The sequence below is a fragment of the Watersipora subatra genome, chromosome 9 (genome assembly GCF_963576615.1).
Source record: "Watersipora subatra chromosome 9, tzWatSuba1.1, whole genome shotgun sequence".
In the NCBI taxonomy this organism is placed as follows: domain Eukaryota; kingdom Metazoa; phylum Bryozoa; class Gymnolaemata; order Cheilostomatida; family Watersiporidae; genus Watersipora; species Watersipora subatra.
This window is the reverse complement of record NC_088716.1, coordinates 28,676,527-28,700,784: the sequence shown is the minus strand read 5'-3', so window position 1 is coordinate 28,700,784 and position 24,258 is coordinate 28,676,527. Positions and strand designations below refer to the sequence as shown.

Sequence of the window (24,258 nt, the reverse complement as noted above, 5' to 3'; positions counted from 1 at the left end):
ATATATATATATATCTATAGATAAGGTGACTACTCTATTCAGATGATGAGATGGTATACAGAGTCTATTTGATGAACCCCTAGCTTTTTGGACAATTAGCTTTCTCTCACAATTGCCAACCTTAGCCAAGTGCAAACCAAGTGAGTCCAGAAGAGTTTTTTAAGCGAATTGAAGCTAAAAATCTTTGTGAGACTACTAACAAGCGTTGAAGACCGTCACAATCAATTACAGTACAACCTGTCAGTTGTTATAGAAGGTTTATACTACAATATCAAGAAATACCTTGTAATAAGCAGACAACTCCAATTTTATACATCTTTGCCGCTATGACTAACTTGATCTAGTCTGATGAGATTAACTGCAGTAGACAACTGAGCCGTTGCTAGCAAAGTATAATTGAGTAAAAAGGACTTAGATGTAAATATTTGTATCTATTATCAAACTATCCAGCCTGTAATAGATATTGTATCTACACTTCTGAGAACATGACAACAAATGTGCAGCAATAAGAGTGCAGGATAGGACTGAGCATACATGCTAATGTTATATAAATACTTTATTTAAACAAAGCAAAGAAAACTAATATATATTTAGCCAATGCTGACATGACGGAGAGCTTTGAAATTATGTTGAAATAATATCAATTTCTATTGATAAGTGTTTTATTTAGCTAAGGTTGAGCTGTATTACCAGTGCTGAACAGAATGTAAGGCTCATCTGAACAGACATAACCAGCAAACTTGTTGATGCTATTGGAAGTCCTAAGAATATCAGATCATGCCTCGGTTAGTCAAGTCCTTGGTGCTGCCTGAAAATTTCTTACTGTCTGGGAGTGTTGAGAGACTTGGCGAGGAGGTTAAGCAAGGCGCGTTCGGGGTCCCCACCGGTGTTGGCTAGCTCCTGCTGCGCTTGTTCTCTTGTGAAACCATTATCAACAAGAGGCTTAACCAGGTAGTCTGGGTAAACAGGAGTTGGACCTCGTGCATTAGATGTAGCTAGTGATGAAGCGGCAGGTGTAGCGGGAGTCGTAGAGGAAGAACCTTGCTGATTGGAGGATGCAGAGGTAGAAGGTCCTAAAGAAGAGTATACTTCAGCTAGACTTCAATCATCACAGACTCTAGACTCACTAGTTGTGTTGATCGGATCATAATATGCTATTTTATCAAACAGGCAGCAGTACAAGGCTAGTTTGTATACAATACAGTTCTCAGGAGCTGTGTTCACCTGAGAATAAGATGGAAGAGTAGCTAAGCCCACCTACTTCAATGGGTTACATTTGAGACCCTCACATACAAGATGGAATTTCCGTGAAATAAAACTAAGGTTTAATTAAAGTATGAGCCATAATTTCAAAAAGCTTAAACAGCTTTCTAAACTTTCATGATTACAATACATGTACATACACGCGCATCTACTTACATGTAAGTACATGTACATCATTGTACATTGTACATGCTAAATATTCTTGAACCAATCAGCACTTGAATAACTAAATGATGAGAAGCAGTTATTTGCGATTCTCTGCGGCTACTCGTTATAAGTTATTGTGAAAACGAAACTGGAAACAAATAGGTGATAAAATTTTAGCTATGAAAAAATTGAATTTCAGTAAAATAGTTAAGAATACGTACTAAAACTTAGTTTTAAGTATGGGCTTAGTAAGCTGAATTCTTTTAAGATAAATTCAATGTTTATGTTACACGTCAGTCTCGAGGGTAAGAACTTCCTACGGTATGTACTGCACACAGTACATTGTAACATTGTATATTATTGCAGATCATAACCACTAAATTCACTAAAGTTACTGTAGGTAACTATAGTTACTATGGTTAACATATTATTTTGCTACTAATTTTGAATATGTACAGTACGTATATAAAATTTTGATGATTTTTACCCATATTTGCACTAGATATTCACTATGGGTTTCTATACCCCTCTATACGAAATTTTTGCCTTATGATGCCAACATTGGAACAAATTAATGTCGTATGGTGAGGGTCCACTCAGGCCTGTATTCCCTGGTTGCAAGTTGGAGCGGCAAATGTTAGACAATTAGTTATGAACTTTTAAATGCTTAAAAGCTCTGGTCCTTTTAAGCATCAACAACCCTCAAAGTATGCATAAATGTAATCAATTGTAAGCATCAAAATCTACATTAATATATTGTTTGTGGTTAATGGTAAGCAAAACTTTTTCTTTATTCAATGAACGATATAAAACTCATGACACTACAGATTTCTGTAAGGGACATTGACAGAACAAGAGCTATTACTTTTTTATTGCCATAGCTCTTGTTCTGTCAAGAAATCTTTCACAACTGATTCTGTATCTATTTCAATATCTTTATATATGTGTAATATTAGATTATTTAGAAGAGCCTGCCCCATAGTGCGCCTCATCGATGTTTCGATTCGGTTATGTGATGATAAAGAAAATGCAAGTTTGGGGGTCTTCTTCACACCCCCACTATAATCAATAAAGTTCAGTTTCCAAGTCTTAACAAAGTCTCACAAGATCACTCATTTGGCGAGATAACCACGAAGACAATATAGAGCACTAGTTGCTAGTAAATTAGTCGTTGGAAATTCCAAGAGAATGTGCTTAGACTGAAATTCTTAGTACTTAGCCGCCGAAAATCACTAAAAGGTTGGGGCGGCTCAGCCGGCCAGCCGCTCCAAGGAATACGGGCCGGGGACCACTGTACATGCAATATATTAAAATATATTTTTACCTGAGAAACAGACATCATAGTATACACGCTATAAATATAATTTGTCATGGTAGGATGCTTAAACTAAATTTAAAGTGTTTTTACTAGGCTATTACAAGTATAATAGTGCAACATAAACAGCAGATCATAACATTATCATATCATTTTCTGAATAACCAGAGATGTCATTAGCAGTGGCCAGAATTTTTGAATAAAACTTATATGTGGCTTCAGAAGTTATCCCCTGATGAGACTAGATCTATATCTGTAGTGATTAACTAACAGCCAAGTGCTTTTTATATTCTATATTGCAGTACAATTCACTCTACACATAGTACATTGAGTACTTTTTCTTTGTATATACATAGATACGCAGGCGCACGCACGCACGTACGTACATACATATAAATATATATATAGACGAGATGAATGCCAGCGTTGTCCGGGTAATAAAGAAGTCTTTGGGCAGAACATTAATATTTATTTAACATATACAAAATTTACCATTCTAACTTTTAAACTTCATATCATGAGAAAAGTGTTGTTTGTGCAGTTTAAATGAATTGACAGAACAAATAAAACAACTTTTCAAACTTCTTCAAACAACTGTAACTTTTAATTTTCATATCACGAAAGAAGTGTGTTTTGGTGAAACAAATTATTAGGATAAATAAAACTGTAAAGGTATTTAAATGTGAAATCATTAGCAAGTAATAGCTAAATATAGTCTGTTCTGCTTCGATTACAATAAAAAATTATTTGGTATACGATTATATGATTTTAGTTCGCTTAATCACTTATCTGTTTGCGAACCCGTTTTACCATAACGGATGACGCTGAACTAAAATACAGTAGCAAATTTTTAATTTCAAGGGAAATTATTGTTTATGCCGTTTTGCGGAAAACAAATTAGCCCTAGTATGGAAAGGACGAATAAGCAACATGTTTCATAGAGTTAATAGAGTTTAAAAAATATACGTCATTTAGCTTGTGAAATCGGGAAAGGGTGTATACAGTACATAGTTAGAGCTGTGAAATGTAAGAGCCTTTGTAGACTCATAGTTAACAAACGATTACAAATCTGCAGCTGCGATCTTCGTGAGTTCAAATCCAGCAAGATGTGAAATTTCAAAAAGTTTCAAAAAGTGGAACTGCTGCTAGTGTCACACTATTGGACAGCCTTTTTTGTTTTATGTTTGTACTTTTTGATATCGTCTATGCTTCCCCAATAATTTATACGCTATAAAACATCATATCATTTTAAACTCACCACTTAGGGCATACTTTAACATATACATGTAGATGTACTTGATACCTTTTAACATATACATGTAGATGTACTTGATACCTTTTAACATATACATGTAGATGTACTTGATACCTTTTAACATGCAGCTAAAAACAAGGTGCTACTACCAGACTGGATTATGAGCATAAGATGTTGACTATATACCAACATGAATCTCTAAACACAAGCTATTTAAGGTGTTTGTACCTTTACACTAGTCCTGGCATGACTCAAGTTAAAGCTATCGATCAAAGACTTTAGCTAAAGAGTTTAGTAGTAACATAGAAGTGAATGCCTTGCACTTTGGCTAGCGGATGGCAGAAAAGAGGAGAAAAACATAAAGGAGAAACAGGAGTTAAGAAACAGCTGAGAATAGCTACCAGTCTGGGTAGTATTTAGAAGTCTCTCTGTCATCTCTATATCAGCCTCAGAGGCGCTAATACTTCTGTTTAGTCTAGCGATCGCTGGCAGGTCTGCTTCAGACAGAAATGAAGTCTCTGTTCCAGTCGTACCAATTAGTAAGAGGTTCTTCTTCAGATCGATGCAACACTGGTGGTTGAAACAGTAAATGGAACATCTTGGAAAAAGATGAAAGTCTTTATTTGAGAAAAATTATATTTCTGTAGCGTAGGTATCACAACACACATAAATCCCTTCAGAGAACATTGGTCTCATTCTATTTGAAACACATATCTATGGTGCTAAACACTAATCTACACCATAAACCCATCAATAAAGCACTTATTCAATTGTATGTCATCTATATCATGAACTGAACTAAGTAGGTCTGTGGTAAACATAACCCATGCGTCTTATGCTTCTTTAAAATGATCAAGACTACAGAGATATGATCGGGACTACAGAGATATGACCAAGACTACAGAGATATGATCAAGACTACAGAGATATGATCAAGACTACAGAGATATGATCAAGACTACAGAGACATCATCAAGACTACAGAAATATCATCAAGACTAAGAGATGTGATAAAGACTACAGAGATATGAGCCTGTTAAGGAGGCACGATACTGAGTCTTATAAGAATACTTTGACGAGTGAAAGTGGTAATATCTAAAATCCTTAACTACTGTGAGAAAAACCTGGTTTAAATTCAATCATAATTAAACTAACTTTTATTTAAAACTAAATCTGTAGCAAAACCAAACAATGAAACTGCAAAATGTAAAACAAAAACAATCTTAAAAAGTGTTGAAGTTACTGTAATGACAGCAATAAGTGACGGCGATAGATGACAGCAATAAGTGACGGCGATAGATGACAGCAATAAGTGACGGCGATAAGTGACAGCGATAAGTGACAGCGATAAGTGACAGCGATAAGTGACAGCGATAAGTGACAGCGATAAGTGACAGCGATAAGTGACAGCGATAAGTGACAGCGATAAGTGACAGCGATAAGTGACAGCTTTAAGTGACAGCGACAAGTGACAGCGACAAGTGACAGCGACAAGTGACAGCGACAAGTGACAGCGACAAGTGACAGCGATAAGCATCTCAAAAAGGGTTAAAGGTGGGATATAAGAATTTTATAAACTTAATACAAAAATAAACTGTTCATAAGATAGTTTTTGTCAGAACCAATGTTGGACTCTCCTCCCCAGGTCTTTATGGGAGACCCTTCCAAATGCTGCCAACCAGTGACTGATAGTGCAGAGCCTCATATAACCATGTATAGTGAAAGTTCAATAACATATGCTGCTTTAGTCTTACTGGATTAGCTAGAAATGGGAGATTCAGACTATGCCGTTTTTATTAATTTTCAAACCAGCTTCATAAAAAAACTTGAAGTGTTTTTACTAGGCTATTACAAGAAGTATAGTGCTACATAAACAACATATCATATTATTATCATATTATTTTCTGAATAACCAGAGATGTCATTAGCAGTGGCCAGAATCTTTGAATAAAATTTATATGTAACTTCAGAGGTTATCACCTGATGAGACCAGATCTATATCTGCTTGAAAGCAATTTGTATTGATTACCTAACATGTAAGTACTCTTTATATTCTACCTATTATACGTACCTCATATAGCAGATACACCACATATAGCAGATACATCACATATATCAGATACACCACATATAGCAGATACACCACATATAGCAGATGTACCTTATATAGCGGATGTACCTTGTATAGCAGATGTACTTTATATAGCAGATATACTTTATATAGCAGATACATGTATACCTTATATAGCAACTAGATAGATGGGAGACAAAAAGAATGAACATACCTGGTGCCTCTTGAGCATGTCGAGTCCAAGAAGCATGTCCATCTGTTGATCTTCGAGGATAGAGAAAGAGCACTGCAGGTGATCATTATTTATTGATATCTGACCTGTACATAAGAGAGACACACACGAGTCTATACATCAAAATTCACTTCACTTTATGGTTGCCATTGTTCACATTATCACTATCAAAACCAAACCAAATGGATACTTCGGCATATGCACCATATCACATTCCATACTCACACATATGCACCATATCACATCTGTACTCACACATATGTACCATATCCCATTTTATACTCACGCATATGCACCATATCCCATTCCATACTCACACATATGCACCATATCACATCTGTACTCACACATATGTACCATATCACATTTGATACTCACGCATATGCACCATATTTCATTTGATACTCACGCAGATGCACCATATTACATTTGTACTCACACATGTGTACCATATCACATTTGATACTCACACATATGCACCCGCCCAAGAATCTTCTGTACACCAACTCCTTTAGCGATGCCAGCCCAGCGTTTATCCATAAGGTGGCTGATGTGACATCGCTCTGCGCATGACTTGCTCATTATCGTCATCTGAGCACCTATTCGCGAAGAAAGTCCAAGTTATATTCACAGGAATATCTCGTCATATAGCTAGACAGAGGTACTAGACTAGGTAACTAGACAGAAGCAGGTCCTGCCACTCAATACTTCAGAATGTTGGATATATATAGTGAGTATGATGTGATTATTAGTTACTATTTAGAGTAAAAATGGCTGACAATTCCTGAAATTTTGAATTGCAGAGTCATAGAACAAAATGCATACCAGAGTCAACGAAGGCTTTAACAGCGTGTCCATTAACTCGACAGTTGATATATAGCATGTGAACCTGACCAAAGCTTTCTGGGGAATATTCCATAGCCGCTTCCATGTTAGCGTTAACATTCTCTTGCTGTATGGCCTCGGCTATTTTCTTTTGTACCTACAGTATAGCAATACAGCATACTGTAAATATATGGAATAGAACAGTGCTATACAAACCTAGCATATATAGAAGGGAATGGAACAGCAGTACAAAAATATAGCATACATATAGAGGAATAACACAGCAGTATATATATGGCTGAGAAAAGGGGAATTAACAGCCAGTACAGTGCCACTTATCGTGGTAGCGCAGAAGCAAGTGCTCCAGTCTAGGCAATTCCAATCACAAATCGTTCACACCAAAAATGACCCCAGATGCAGACTGTGCAAGGATGCACTAAAATAAAGACAAGGGACGTATGCCGTTTTCAAACTTTGCTATTAGCTCATTTTTCAATTTAATCGTGGTCCTGCCAGTTTTATTTTTTCCCTTCTAATCACCGCTGACTTTCTTAGACACGTGATTAATAGAAATCGGCCACATTATGCACAAAGCGTGCATAATGCGTGCGTCTATCCTCATTCACAGGCTGACACAAACTGGCGCAGCAAAATCGACACACACTTTACTGTTTCAATTCTGAACACATGTACAGTATATGTGGGAATTCCAAAGCATAATATTTTTGAATTTCTCATTCGAGCTCCGAACTGTTGAAGTTTGAAATCGTTCTAGTATATAGTGTAGCAGCACAGCGTGGGCTGTACTGTACTGGTAGATAAGAGTAAGACCCTTAACATGCCAACCAGTACCAACCAATACCAACTAGACCAAATCACACTATACCAAATCAGACCAAATTAAACCAAATCAAATCAGACCAAATCAGACCCAACCAAATCAAATCAGAACAAACCAAATCAGACGGAATTAAACCAAACCAAATCAAATTAAACCACACCAAATCAGACCAAATTAAACCAGACCAAACCAAATCGGACCAAACCAAATCAGACCGAATTAAACCAAATCAAATCAGACCAAACCAAATCAGACCAAATTAAACCAAACCAAATCAAATTAAACCACACCAAATCAGACCAAATTAAACCAGACCAAATCAAATCAGACCAAACCAAATCAGACCAAATTAAACCAAATCAAATTAAACCACACCAAATCAGACCAAATTAAACCAGACCAAATCAAATCAGACCATACCAAATCAGACCAAATTAAACCAAATCAAATCAAACCAGACCAAACCAAATCAGACCAAATTAAACCAAACCAAATCAGACCAAACCAAATCAGACCAAATTAAACTAAACAAGATTAAACCGGTTCCAACAAGAGCGATATTATACAATTCCTATCTGTTGCTATAAGAGTTTACAGTCTGCTGTATGTACATGTAGCAGTCTACCAATGTAGCAGTGGTAGATTTATAAAATTGGACCAAATAGATGAAATAAAATCACTCAGGTTTATCTCTGGTATTGCTAAGAACAAAATTGGAACAGCTCAAGAGAATACCATGAAAAAAATGTTACTATTATCATATTGTATTTATATTACTATTTTCAAACAATCTTATCATAACTGACCTCAGGGTCAAATGGATCCCCAGTGAGTAGTGCCATCTTTTCTGCATCTGCGCGCTTTTTTTCTTCTGTCTGACGTTGAAATACCTCAACGAATTTTGCTAACAAAGGATATTATGAACATAATTATGAACATATCTCATTCCTTACAATAATATGTTTACTCATAGAGTGCAGCAAGAGCCTAAACTTCTCTGGCCCGTGAGACTAATAAGATAAACAAACTTGGGTGAAGTGGGGTATGGGCACACCTGCCCAGATTAAGACAATAAAGATGGGGTGGGGTATGGGACTATTAATAGGCACACCTCACAAGCATAAGCAACAAAAGTTCTCCAAAAACTGGTCTGGTACTCGAAATGTGATTTGAACACAGGATTGCGAATTAAAGTAAAGCCAAGTCAGTGATACATGCATTTCACAATTTGAACAATTTATGTTATTTTAACAAAATGCGGAGAAAGCCAAATTAAAAGTGTTCAATATCGCCAGGCCAGAATCACAGTCTTACAAAGGAACAATGTTTCTTTCCTTCAGGCAGAAGCAGTCATTCCTAAATTAATTACTTTTTTTGAAGAAAAGTTAGTTTTATGAAGTGACCACTTTGAGCACTGCCAATAGAGTATAAAAACATTTAGTTACTTGGAATAACAACCTAACATGTAGATCTCAAATAATTATTTGCTATACAAAAATGTGACACGATAGACAACTACCAACAAATCAGAACTTTGTATAATATTCGATGAGTTTCCACAAGACGACGTTACAAACGTACACAATGTTTTGGACACACACAATGTTATGGACACACACAATGTTATGGACACACACAATATTATGAATACACGCATGTTGATCACTTATCATCCACAGTACTTAGTATAAGTAATCAGATTTCGCTATGAGCCCCGATAGGGGGCATAATAAATAAAGAATGACTCATATTCCTATCCTCAGTCTGTTCATCATGGATTTGAGGATGGGGCCATCACATGACTACCTTGCCAGTGTACTCGTACAGTGTACTAGTGTCAGTGTACTAGTGTCAGTGTACTAGTGTCAGTGTACTAGTGTCAGCGTACTAGTGTCAGCGTACTAGTGTCAGTGTCCTAGTGTCAGTGTACTAGTGTCAGTGTCCTAGTGTCAGTGTACTAGTGTCAGTGTCCTAGTGTCAGTGTCCTAGTGTCAGCGTACTAGTGTCAGCGTACTAGTGTCAGCGTACTAGTGTCAGTGTACTAGTGTCAGTGTACTTTGTCAGTGTAGTTTTTCCGGCTTTTTCCCATTTTTTGACAAAAATGAGTTTTTCCCGGGGCTGTAAAAGCCGGTATAAACCAGGTCTGATCCAAAAGTTCCCGGAATGGAGTTTTATACTCGTGCATATTCACACGCTGGAAAAACCCATTGCAGGGTTGGCTGGGAAACACCTCTGGAGTGTTGTCACAAAATTTCAGGTTGCTATGACAATTCGTTCTCATGTGAGCTAACGATATGTCAAGGTCTGTCCGGTGCTTCCGTCTTTTTAAAAAAAAAATTTATCGTCATGCCTAATAAACCAGAACAGCGCATTTGCATTAAATTTTGTGTGAAATTAGGAAAAACAAGGATATTACGACCTTTAAAATAAAGTTTTGATCATTCCTGAAAGCTTCCTTAAAATCGTTGCAAGCGTGCATCCTGAGCTCGTTTTGGTCATCAGTCAGCAAGCTTGGCACGAACTTTGCTGCGACTCGTTTAATTTGTTAAAAAGTTGTTTAAATTGTCAGTTAAAACTTTTTGAACTGTTCCAAAACTAAGTCCAGTCTCTCAAGATATCTCTAATGGTTAAACGTCGATCTGGCATGACTAGTGACCTCACACTGTCAATTTACGAGCAGGTTCTTGCCGACGCTGGTCTGCCAGACCTCGCGTCATCTTCAGTGCTGTCTCTACCTTTACAAAAACGTTTGTACCACTAAAAAATTTGTGGTTTTTATAGACCAGCATCTTCAAAAGCAATAGTTAACATTTCAACTGTCTGAGTACTTGTTTTCCCTAATTTCACACACAATTTAATGCAAATACGCTGTTCCGATTGATTAGGCATGACGATAAATTTGTTAAAAAAAGACGGAAGCACCGGACAGACCTTGACATATCGTTAGCTCACATGAGAACGCATTGTCATAGCAACCTGAAATTTTGTGACAACACTCCAGAGGTGTTTCCCAGCCAACCCTGCAATGGGTTTTTCCATCGTGTGAATATGCACGAGTATACAACTCCATTCCGGGAACTTTTGGATCAGACCTTGTATGTGTAGAACTTAGACGAAATCAGCCAAAGAATGTGGATTTGCAAAGCTTTCATTCGGAGTAGCAATCATATGCAGTCCTACACACACACACACGCACACACACGCACACGCGCACACACACGCGCACACACACACGCACACACACACACGCACGCACACACACGCGCACACACACACGCATAGACACACACGCATAGACACACGCACACATACATACACACGCATGCAGACACACATGCACGCACACACACCATGATAAGGCGAAATTCATTAATATAGATTATAATAGCTCAAAACCAAAATCATTATAAAAAATTATGTAAAAACTAAATTACTAATCAGCAAAAAGAGACTACTTTTGCTCTGTTACCTTTGAGACACGAGAACAAAGTGTAGGCTCAGGATGTGTAATTTTGGTGGTAGAGTGAGTGATGGAGATACTGAGCACACTTTATTTCACACTAGACATAGTTTAAATCAACTCAATATATATATTGCTAATTCTTATGTGTTTTATCTTCAATCTCTACCAGTCTTTTTTAATTGCTGCTGCAGAAATGTAATGTTTCAAAAAACTTCGAAAACTGTACATGGGAAAATTTTGTACGTGAAAACAAATATTTGGTAACTTTTTATACTGGATACCAGGCAATTTGTATGTAGAGGTGATGGCAACCGATGTTTGACTGCCTGAATTCCCATGAATACAGCTAGATATATTGCGATAGCATGTAGCTAAATGTATTGTGATAGCATGTAGCTAGATGTATTGTAATAGCATGTAGCTAGATGTATTGTGATAGCATGTAGCTAGATGTATTGTGATAGCATGTAGCTAGATGTATTGTAATAGCATGTAGCTAGATGTATTGTGATAGCATGTAGCTAGATGTATTGTGATAGCATGTAGCTAGATGTATTGTGATAGCATGTGGCTAGATGTATTGTGATAGCATGTAGCTAGATGTATTGTAATATCATGTAGCTAGATGTATTGTGATAGCATGTAGCTAGATGTATTGTGATAGCATGTAGCTAGATGTATTGTGATAGCATGTGGCTAGATGTATTGTGATAGCATGTAGCTACATGTATTGTAATAGCATGTAGCTAGATGTATTGTGATAGCATGTAGCTAGATGTATTGTGATAGCATTTAGCTAGATGTATTGTGATAGCATGTAGCTAGATGTTTTGTGATATCATGTAGCTAGATGTATTGTGATAGCATGTGGCTAGATGTATTGTGATAGCATGTAGCTAGATGTATCACAACAGCATGTGGCTAGATGTATTGCAATAGCATGTAGCTAGATGTATTGTGATAGCATTTGACTAGATGTATTGTGATAGCATGTAGCTAGATGTTTTGTGATATCATGTAGCTAGATGTATTGTGATAGCATGTGGCTAGATGCACTGTGATAGCATGTAGCTAGATGTATCACAACAGCATGTGGCTAGATGTATTGCAATAGCATGTAGCTAGATGTATTGCAATAGCATGGTATTAAATATATTACAATTTTCACTTTTCACCTTCTCACACATTCAAAGGTTACATCAAGATAACAGCTAGCAAGCTTACCAGGATCCCCACTCAATAAAGCGTCAGATAATGGAGGGTTGTTCTGTTTTAATAATGCAAGTTCATGTGGGCTAGCCAAGAGCATCTCTCGCAAAGTATACGGATCAACCTGTGGTCGCCCAGTATTTGGAGGCGCGCTTCTCTGAGGTCTTCCTTGACCAGGTAATTGAATGCCACTAAAATCTATTGCCATAGGATTATTTTGAGGTGCTCCAGAAGCTAAAATCAAGCAAACATGTTCAAATTGCGAGTCGCTAGAAGGAATAATGCTACAATACAGATAGATATACACATAAACAAATTAGAAATGCATATCTAAATTGTAATGCTTTAGATACAGTGACCCTGGACTATAATAATGGTATCAACGAGTATGTTTCCAGGCGATTTATTTTCGTACCGAGTCTGTTAGTGGGGACTCAACATGTCAAAGGTGTGATTAAATGTTACATTCCTCTTCAATTCCTCGATTTTTTATGGATTAAATTTTGAATTGGGTTCCTGAACTACCTTGAACTAGATTTTATTCAATAGGGTTACCCAAAGCCAGAGGTGTCCAACCTTTTTAGAGTGGGGGCCATTATGTAAAGTCAAGCCTAGGCCTACACATTGCTGCTATATGTATATACCTATCGCAAATAATTGAATTACCATAATTTCATATAGGTATATTGCAAAACATGACTCCATCCACCACATTACTCAAAATCGAGTATACTCAAAATAGCCTTACTTCTCTCAAAAGTCAAGGAAATGCTGTCTGAATAAGGTAAAGGCAACATTTTTCTCTAAACTTAAGGCTAATTTGGAGTTAGGTACGTTAGAACCAAAGAGCAAGCGTGCTCCTGTAATTATTGCTCTCTGTGGCCAGTTGTATTTCAAATACATGCTCTTTGGCATTTTGCGTCCCCGAGAATCTTCCTGCAAGTTTAACGAATGATGTGCTTATCTTTGACAAGGAAAGTGTCTCACATTGGTTGAGAAAAGATGCTGAGTAAAGTGGAAAGTGCAATAACTTTGAGAAGCGCGAATTGGCCCCTTTTCAATGGGTTCATTCTCTAGGCATGTATACAAGTGTAAAAATCACCTTAAAGATGAGTCCTGTCTAAAAAAAGAGATACTTATGCTAATCATTTCAGCATGTTGAGCAGTAAGCTACCACAATTGTGTTCATCCACTTTAGAGGTTTAAGGGTCAGTACCTTAACCAATGTAATGACTATTTGCCCAATGAATCCGAGTAGTTAATGGTCAAGTTCGCCGCCTTTAGATCATCAGGTCCTGAGATCAAATCTAGTGCCGTGCGGATTGTTCATTGCTAAATTTTAATTGCTATAACTAGACCCAGGGTTCAACAAAAAGGCAAGCACTGAGATTTATCAAAAACGTGATTGGGATCATCATTTAAATCAATTCACTATCGGTGTTATGCTAATTGAATTATGTTTCCAGTTGAGCAAGACTCAAAGAAATTCATAAACCCCGAAACATGCCACATCCTGGTAAGGAGAAGCTTTGCTATCATTTAGGGCTCTGGTAAGTCTAACTAAAGCTTGAAAAGATATAATTCTGTGAGTGAGACTAATCATAAACTTACTGATAGCTATATTTACTTACCCGTCTTGTTTGACTTTGTTAAAGAAATTTTCAAGTTGCAAACAATAAGATGCAGTTACACTTTCTTCCATACTCCTGAAAGAGGAGTAAACCTAACAAATTCATTCCTTTAGTCAACCATATGAGGTCTGTAGAGTGCAACACTTTGTATTGCAGTAGAAACTCATAAAACTTGTCATTGAATGTGCAAAGGCAACATTTCCTTTTTTTCATTGAGAAAAAATACATAGAAATGTTAATTTCTTATGCATAGCAAATGACCAAATCAAATATGTGTACATGGTATTCAAGCGTTGACTAAGTTGTATTATATCAGTTAAAGGTTGACTTGCAACAAAATTCACATTACAGTTATTAGATATCAACAGATGCACCATGTCTTACTCTGCTATGTTGTAGGTGCAAAATATGTGGAAATGTGATTACAAGCTATTAAAAGCTAAAAAATGAACAATTAATCGCAGCTATCACGAAACCGCCGTAGATTGGAATCCCTTTCCATAACAGATCAAATGGGACGTAGCTGAACACGATGGCTTCTGTTTACACTTTCATGCAACCTCATTCTTCAAAATATTTTCACAAATACACTTCACATATTCAATAAAAACCATGTCTATTGTCCTTATGCGTCTATTTCATCATCATTGTAATGCTGTCACTTTGAGCACTGATATCTCAAAACCTACCATAAAAATTCGTTTAATTTTTAACTTTCGCTCAAAAGAGTGCATACCATCCTCTGATAAACATGATGAGCCTGTTGGTCACCTGTGATAGTGGAAAACTGCTGCAGAAATTGTTCACGCCATTTGGCAGGAAGTATGGGTCATATGATCAGATTACGACTAGATGATTAGACCAAACTGAAGCGAAACTGTAAAGTAGCAAGCATCCATATTTGATAAAGGCTTTCCAGTAAAACCCGAAGTGTTTGTCATAAATTAGTGCTACGAAACATTTTTTATTGAGCCTTTTATTGGCCTTTCAATTCGCGTGACAGCATCACGTGTCAAAACAATAATCAGTTTGAGTTGAGCACGTCATCGAAATAAAGGGATTCCAAACCTACAGCGTTTTCGTGATGGCTGCGATTAACTGTTCGTTCTTGAGTTTTTAAGAGCTTGTAATCACATTCCCACATATTTTGCACATACAACACAGCAGAGTAAGATATGGTGAATCTTTTGATACCAAATAACTGTATTGTGAATTTTGTTGCAAGTCAACCTTTAAAGTCAGAAATCCTTGGAAAGTTTGATGCTATACCAGGCATAGCTTTGATGGTACCTTGGTCAGATTTGACATTTTGCGTTCTTGTGCTGGTTTTGATATGGATTGTGTAGTCTGTTTTACAAGAGTAAAGTGATCTAGCCCACAACAGTTTCTTATATAAAAATGGGGATAAATCATTCAAAAAGGAATGGTCATAATACTAGGACACACTTAACAAACCATAACCTACAATACTTCACAGATGAATAAAAATTCATGCAAAGTACTAGTAGCATCAGAACCACTCGGCCTGCTGCGTGAATCAGTCATAGAGTATGTCAAAATTATAAGAAAAAAAGGCTAATCAATAGACATTTAGGAATTCTATCTCCTTCAAAGGAGCAAACCCAATAAGGCAAAAGACAACAATCTATTCAAAACTGTGGGAGGTTGAAAGTAAAGAGGTTTTCAATTAGGACACAAAGCCCATTGACACTACATCTGTGAATGTGAGTAATGTTTGAAATGAGAGGAAAAAGTCTCCAAAGCCAACAGTGAGCCAGATTTTAATTGAACCTGAAAGAATTGTAAGCGTTTGTTTGCATTGATTTTCTCTTACATCAGCCATAAAACCCTGTTCTTATTTGGTCTGGAGATGATGGCTTGTGTCAGTCATAATACTCTAGCAATAGATAGTTATTTATGATGATTGATGTTTGTAAAAACATTTTAAAGAAAGCTCAATTCATATGCATTTAGCTTAAAAAGAGGTTACCCAAAATATTGGTGTGAGGCAGGTTGGACATGGTTAACAAATATGTGTAGGAGGAGACCTCATTACTCATGTTGGCTACCAAAGAGGAAAAGTGAGGCTAGGCCAGATTGTAGATGATGTTTTGATTGTTGGACCTCTGACTGAAAAAAAATGAACAATGGTAAAATTTGCAGATGAAAACTAGGTGACACGCAGTTAGTTTGAGACCTACGTATAGGAAGAGGCTTTTGTCGATGAGACCTCAATCAGATAACAAACAAAAGTTGCTGAAAGCTTTTGCGGCTTCTTCTGATAACAGCCATGGCTTCAGCAGTTATGATTCCAAGCACGAATAATAGGTGGCAAATGCGGAACCTCCAGTGTAATCATAGAAGACAGAAGTAGGGAATCTAGATCTATCAAGCCAAGAGAAACCCGAAAGATCAACCACGATCCAAAAAAATTGGAAAGGAATGGCACATCCTCAAGTTAAGCTGACTACGGAAATCACGTGGTGAGCTTGTAAGCAGGCTCTAGATTTGATGTTGTTCTGATATGGTCATTGCTAAACGATTAGAAGTCATGCATCAGATCATTCAGATGATTTTATGTTAAGGTGATAGCGATAATCAAATTATGGAATCATATTTAGTTTATAATAAAAATCTCTTATTCCCAGGAATAAAATAACATTGCGCTAGATATTTTTGAGTCTCAAGCGGTTGTAGTGGTTTGTTTGTCAAGACATTCATAACGGTTTTCTGAATCTACCATTTATATGACAGTACTAAATCATTGTTCTTTCCATTTTTTATTCCTCCAAGTAATATTATATTAAGCGATTCTTAAAAAGTGTGCAAGATCTCTAAGCATCTATATAGTTCAACTTCGTAGATCTACATCTGGGTCATATCATTATGTTATTCTATTCAAATTACATTATCGTTCACGAGCAGAAAGTCTGAAAAACACAAAATATGATTAACTTACCAGTATTTAAAGGTTTCATTTGTAGAAAAATCATATCTCCATCAGCGATGCCATATTGTTTCACAGTTTTTTTGTCGTCGTTCAAATGATTACCGTCCCAAACGAGAGTAATGTCTGTTGCAGGTAAACCACTCTCAACTTCACAGTAAGCCTTAACATTTTCTAATTCTATATCTTCTGGAACCTCTAAAGTAAACAAGTCATCTTTAAATGTAGTTATGGTAAGCTTCATTTATGCGAGTACAAAATCACGTTCCCAAAATAAGATTATTATAGAAACAATGAATGGCTATTATGAAACATGTAAAAAAGATGGATTCGCTGTATTAACGTCATGGAAAACCCTGCTGGTAACGAGAGCAAAACTCTAAAGATGTAAAAAGATTTGGAGACATCATTTACAATTTTCAGACGTTTCTCATTATCGGTTTCTCATTACCTATTCACGCGGCTAAGTCCAGTTTTGGTAGTCGAGTCTTAAAAATATGAGCATTTCTAGAATAATCAAGCAAGTAGTTGAGCAGAGAATCAAAATATAGAAAGCTATTATTTTTTAGGACTGCTAAAACAAATGATATGACATGTTATTAAATAATTATTTAAATGAATTAATAATAATACAAGTAAATGAACTCATATACCTGAAAACATAGGCACTTATTTTAAAAATTTTAACAAAGCTCCTATTCATGTCAGCACTAAAGATAATTTGTTAGAGTGTAAGGCGGTGATCGTAACTTTAGTCAACAGTACTGTATATATGAACTAAATGTAAGCTAAAATAGTGCCATGTAGTCTGTTTTACAGATACATATATTCATATAAATGTGTTAAACATATATAGCTATATATATATAATACTGGTATATATGTGCGCTGTACGCGTGTGCACATGTGTGCGCGTGTGTGCGAGCTGGGTCTACGTGTGTGCGCATGCGGGTGTGCGCGCATATTTGTGCTCATGTGTGTATGTGTATATGTGTGTGCATGTATGCATGTGTGTGAGCGTGTGTGTGTGCCCACGGGCGTGTGCACATATGTGTGTGCATGGATGTGAGCACGAGTGTGCGAGTGTGTGTGCATGAGTGAGTGTGTGCATGTGCATATGAGTGAGTGTATGTGTGCAACTAGATGACTTGTTTGCATGTATATCTCTATCACCTATGCATCATCATATATACATCATATATAATGTATACATAATGATGGATGGTACTAGGAATATATACATATATCTCTTCTAGAACCTATAGAAGATGGCATTCCCGGTCAGTATTTAATAATTTTGCACTAAACAGTTTATCAATGAAATGCTTCATTTACCTCTCATAAGATATACTTTCACCATTATCTGTTGTTAAGATCCTATCACATTATATACTATCTACTTATTTTACTTTGCAGCTACATTTTCTGATGATGAAGATGTTCTCATAGCAAAAGAGTTCTCGCCTTGTTTATGCAGCTGCAGATATATGGTACAAATGGTAAGAATGTGTATACCGAGGCTACATGTTTGACTTCGTAGCTGTATTCAAGAGTATTACGATTTATGGCGTAATATTTGTTAGTTTTTGTGGTACAACTTAAATTGATTGAGTTTTGTCAATGAAACAGTTCAATAACTTCCTGAGCCTTCTGCCCTGTTTTTGGCAAATGTCAAAATGTTACTCCTTGTACTCTTCCCCTTTCTCAGTCATTTTATAAAAATAGTTCCTTTATAATTACAATGACTAGAGTGATTGGCTGAACGAAGATATAAACAAGCCAAAGCGGTTGATTTATGAATTCTATTTACATAAGTGAAACTTAGATCAGCAGTCTGGCAAGCAGCGCTGTCAGTTCATTTCAAGAGAATTGAACCAATGAAATAGGAGTCTCCATTTTATATCACAATATATGAAATGTTGTGTACAGTGTGATATTGATAGGATTGTTATGTGTGTATAGCAACACTAGTAGTCTCGTTAATATATTGATCGATTGCAAACAATGAAGCTGGCAATGTTAGACTTTACAATTAAAACAAATTAGCTTGATTTATTATTACTATTCTTGTCAGATATGAATAATTTATTAACTTTCTTTAGGTCATTCGCACCACAAATTAATAGACAAACAGAGTGAGTGTAGTTGAACGGATGTAATCAGTTCTCTGCCAACAATAATCGAGCCGCGTTGGACTGAAAGCTTCCATTAAGACATGAAATTGAGAGTTTTTCACTCGACTAGTACACAGCCTCATGCGAGTAACCGGAGCTGAAGGTAAGACCGCTAAAAGTAAGGTGATTCTATACATTTTCAAAGCTCTCTGACTGAAAATTCTCTGAAGGTTGACCTATACTCAGTTAAGTCAGAAAGTTCTGGAAATAAAGAATTGCCTTCAGTTTTCTTTAGATCTCAGCTAAAAAGGTTCCTAAAATTAATAGCTATCTTTGAGTCAGTTCGTGATGGGGATTCATGTATTTGATTAGGAGTCAGTTTTATGATTCAAGTATCAGTAAAAATCCGATGAAGTTCTCATATAAGTAATGTACATCATTCGTGTGTTTTTATTTTCTTTATTTGTGTATTTTTATTTACCTCATTCGTCTATTCTTGTTTACCTTATTAGTGTATTCTTATTTACTTCATTCATCTATTCTTGTTTACCTTATTAGTGTATTCTTATTTACCTCATTCATCTATTCTTGTTTACCTTATTAGTGTATTCTTATTTACCTCATTCGTCTATTCTTGTTTACCTTATTAGTGTATTCTTGTTTACCTTATTAGTGTATTCTTGTTTACCTTATTAGTGTATTTTTATTTATCTCATATATTTTAAGTTTGATTTCTTGAAAATTGATTTCAAGTTATATAAGAACAGCTTTTTATCTCATGACATCCAGTCATAAATATTTGTTCATACGTGTTAGGTATATAAATTGACTGACATTGTTAAATCAAACATGAGTTTAGTTCTGTATAAGAAATTGTTTTTTATTGGAGGCAGTAATAGCTTATATAATCCTACTTTACACTGTAGACTTTGAGCCTTGTTAATTGCCTGAGTAAATAGTTTTTTTACAATCTTACATACTAACCTATGAAACACAAGATAAGCTATGAACTACAGGCCAACTTATGATCTACCCTAGGACACTTATATTTCGCTAGTATTTAGTTTCGTGAGTAGCATACAGAGTACAATTTCACTGCAACTTAATTTCGCAGCTCTGAAGAGTGCGAAGATATAGTGATGTGAAAATAAATGCAGTGGAACAAACATAATTAGATTCCTCAGGTTCAGTTCACCGCAGGCCTGTATTCACTGGTTAAAAGTTGGGGCGGCTAATGTTAGGCGACTAGTTATGAACACCTGGGGGTGTTGAGAGAGGCGGTATAAGCCCCCAACAGGTTTTTCTTATGTAGGGCCTCAGCCAGGCCTCTTGGGTGGAGTTTTAAAAACATTTATCGGAAAGTATCAACACTTTTCTATTTTTTGAGATTTGTTTTATTTTAGGTGATGTGACTGACGAGACATTTTTAAATTAAAATAGGCAAAACTTGACCGCAGTTGAAACGCTCAGAAAAAAGACATCTTTTTCTTTCGAGCGTTTTAACAAAGATCAATTTTGCCAATTTTATTTTAAGTTCATACGGAGGTTTCCACGCTTTTGATGGGACATGGCCAAGCGGGTGTTTGGTAAAACTTGATATTTTGTAAACCTTTATAAAGGTCGTTAACAAGAATATTTTGCCACTGATGATGATAATAATGTCGCCTAAGAACTACTAAAAGTTGATGTATGTCTCTATGGCTTGGAATAAAGTGATATTCTACAGCAATAAAAACCGTCTCCATAGCCGTTGGGCAAATAATTTTTCGAATAAATAATGTTGAGGTCGAGTTATCTGAAGCAATTTATCATAGCGTGGGAACAGACCAAACAAATCCGCTCGAGTTAACCTTGTGTTTGAGATGAAATGTTACATTTTATCCCAGGGCGAGTTATCCGAGTTTGACTGTACTTAGCCGCGGAAAGTTCCTAAAAAGTTGGGATGGCTCAGCCAGCCAGCTGCCCCAGGGAATACGGGCCTGTAATTGTAAACCGCAGGTAGAATGGTGTGGGCGAGGTCGACAATGCAATTTGATCGCTTGCTGCCATTTGTTTCTTAGACCATCAATGAACAAAGCGATTTAATTTCGCGTTTTCACTCGTTCATTATGATAGTTTAGTTTCGCGCATGAAATTTTCGCGAGAGGATGACTCCGCAAAAATGCGAAAGTTACATGAGGCGAATACATAAGTGTCCTAGGGTAGTGAAGTATTTATTGATGAACTAATATTCTACACACTGTCTGATTAGCAACATAGGATCATAAATCACTGTACTAGAACAAAGTGTTGGGTTCAGTGGCAGCAATTTCTATAGTCAAGAGTCAAACCCAAAGTTGTCGAGTTACTTATAATCAATAACTAGGAATATTGATCAGCGATTATTAGTGTGCCAAATTACAAAGAAGACTATAAATAGATTGTCCAATTCCAATAGTTAGTGTCTGCAGTGTTAGATTTGTCATACAAGTAAAAGAGTGCTTGCAAGTCTTCAAGCGCTTTGAGAAGGAGCAGTAACTGAGAACTAGGAGAGAATCATAAACGACACTTGACTATTATTTGCGCCTGTCATTTGTCAACTAAATCATTTGCATACAACTAGGGTTGAGTTTGTGAGATCATAAAGTGCAATAGAAAAGTGAATTAATGCATCACCGTAATTTCATGAATGTTAGTTAGGGATTTGTCTCTACTTGACTTTGTTTCCTGTTGTTCCCTCCTGACAAGGTGCACTTGCAGCAGTTAATTCTTGCAGAATTTTGGGTTCAAGCTTCACAATAAGAGCTAGAAGTTTTTTCTCTGCAGACCAATTCCATGACTTGTCTGTATATTAAGAGTAAGGTCATTTAGTGGTGAAATAATAGCTCGAGATCAGTTTATAATGGTTGTTTGCAGTGTTCCTTTTTCTTCTGCTTTAGTCTGAGTTTTACACTTTGCTCAATATCACAGTAAGTCATTTTCTATTCATGAAATTATTTTCCTAGTGTAACATAGACCCTTTATACTTCAAACGATCCATTTATAGGATTAATAATACGGTTTGTAATGTACATCTGTGTAGAACATGACAAGGAATTCAAGCAGAATTGTCTCACAATCAACAACAACTAGCCGTTGGAAGGCAAACCGATGCAGAGCAACGAGAACAGAGCCGTGTTTAACACAGTGTACAGGCACTATCCTGCCATCTCTCGAGCAGTATAGCCAGCGTGTCTGCAGGAATGCCAACCCTCTCTCCAGACTCTCACAACAGATAAAAACTAGCAAACTAAAGGGTCAGTCAGTATTACCGATTTTGGACTCGAAGCCGCCCTATCAACCCTTCAAAACACTAAACACTCCTTCCTTATTGACACCCCCTTTCAGTCACGCTGAGTCTTCTATCATTTCTTTGTCTACCAATTCAGGTCTAGAAGCAAACATTGGTAGAACATTGAAAATGCCATCCGAGTATGAAAATTATATGAACCGAATGAAAAAAGTATCAGAGAATTCTAGAACAATGGGTTTTGCCGGAAAACGCTATAGTACCCAAGACTGGCTACACAAGGATCGAGGAGGGCCAATATCAAGGCGTTACTTAAATAAGGAACAAACATTATTGGAGCGATATAAAGTGCGTCAGAAGAGTTTTCATACAGACAATTACTCCCTCGAAAGTATTAACAGAACATTTGAATATCAAGAAAAGTGTAAGAATGTATTGAGAATAGACTGATCCTTGGACTTGAGAGGTTTTGCATTGCATTAGTGTTTTCTTCATAGCTACACAATATAGCAGATTTTGCTAATATAACATCTATGGTAATTCCAAGTGAGTTGGCTTATCAGCCAGCTCACCATTTGCTCACCATTTCAGAAACAAAAATAACTGAAAATGTCCAGTATCCGATTTTTGAAAAAACTTAGCCAGTCAACATTTTGCACTGATCTAAATGACAACTGAATCATGCGATACACATTCTATATTTATACCCTATATAATCTTCTTTTTTATATCTATATATATTATATATATATATACTAGAGATTCCCCTGTCATACAGCCCACAATCAAAGTGACAATTCATAACAATTCAGCAGATGGACCTGGGTCCATATTGCTGGCTGCACTGAATTTATTAACAGTGTCAGGTCTAACTTGTTGGCACGTATGACATAGTATTAGTTGAGCATTGTATGTAATGAAATGTTTCTCATTACATCCAGTACATGCGAGCTGTGACATGTTGTTGTCAAGTCTGCCTAGAAAGTTGTTACGCAGTTCTTGAAAATCAGGACAATCTAAAGATTGAAAACGAGGAATGTGATGAAAGGGGGCAGCATTGGGAGGAGCAATATTGTTTTGTGCAATATTTGGTGCAATATTTTCATGGTCAATGATGTCCATAAAATCATGATCATCATCTGAAAACAAAGGGTTTGCCAAGTCCATGTCAATTACATTGCCTCCAACATCTACTAAAGAATTTTCTGAATCAGATGTGTTGTTGTTGTTATTATTTTGAGTAGCGGATTGTTGAACATTACAACGTTACAACTGTAAATTATTGAGTTGGTTTGTGTGAGCCGATGAATAGTAACTTTAAGATCTTAAAATTGGATTTTACTGAAGGTGCGCAAATTTTTCAGGTTCCCTAATAATAGGGAAAAATATAGTTCAATAAAATCTAATCTCAAGATCTTAAAGTTACTATTCTCAATATTTTACCATTGTAACAGGAAACGAGCTTTTTCCAATATGAACTATACTCTTCCGAGAGATAGAGCAACAAACGATATTCCAGCGGTAATTTCGGTCAGACTGGTGAAATGTGCACATTTTTCTTGTGAAGTTCGCAGGACTTCATGGTTCTACTATCTGTCGCACGGCTTTATGGGCGTTTTGCTGGCCGTCGTAAGTTTGATTAAAAAGGCTTGTCAGGTTTTAATGGCGATTTTAGGC

At 36.4% G+C, this 24,258-nt stretch overlaps 1 protein-coding gene across 1 annotated transcript; it reads right to left on the bottom strand.

Moving 5' to 3' along the window:
- Positions 1-538: 538 nt before the first annotated feature.
- Positions 539-17,477, bottom strand: LOC137403888 (protein DDI1 homolog 2-like). The gene is made up of 8 exons (XM_068089989.1): positions 17,212-17,477; positions 12,637-12,855; positions 8,756-8,853; positions 7,109-7,265; positions 6,754-6,882; positions 6,266-6,369; positions 4,382-4,550; positions 539-1,073 (listed from the first exon to the last, which is right to left on the bottom strand). The coding sequence occupies exons 1-8, from the start codon at positions 17,441-17,443 to the stop codon at positions 820-822; spliced, it is 1,362 nt and encodes a 453-aa protein (XP_067946090.1). The 5' UTR covers positions 17,444-17,477; the 3' UTR covers positions 539-819.
- Between the last annotated feature and the right edge of the window lie 6,781 nt (positions 17,478-24,258).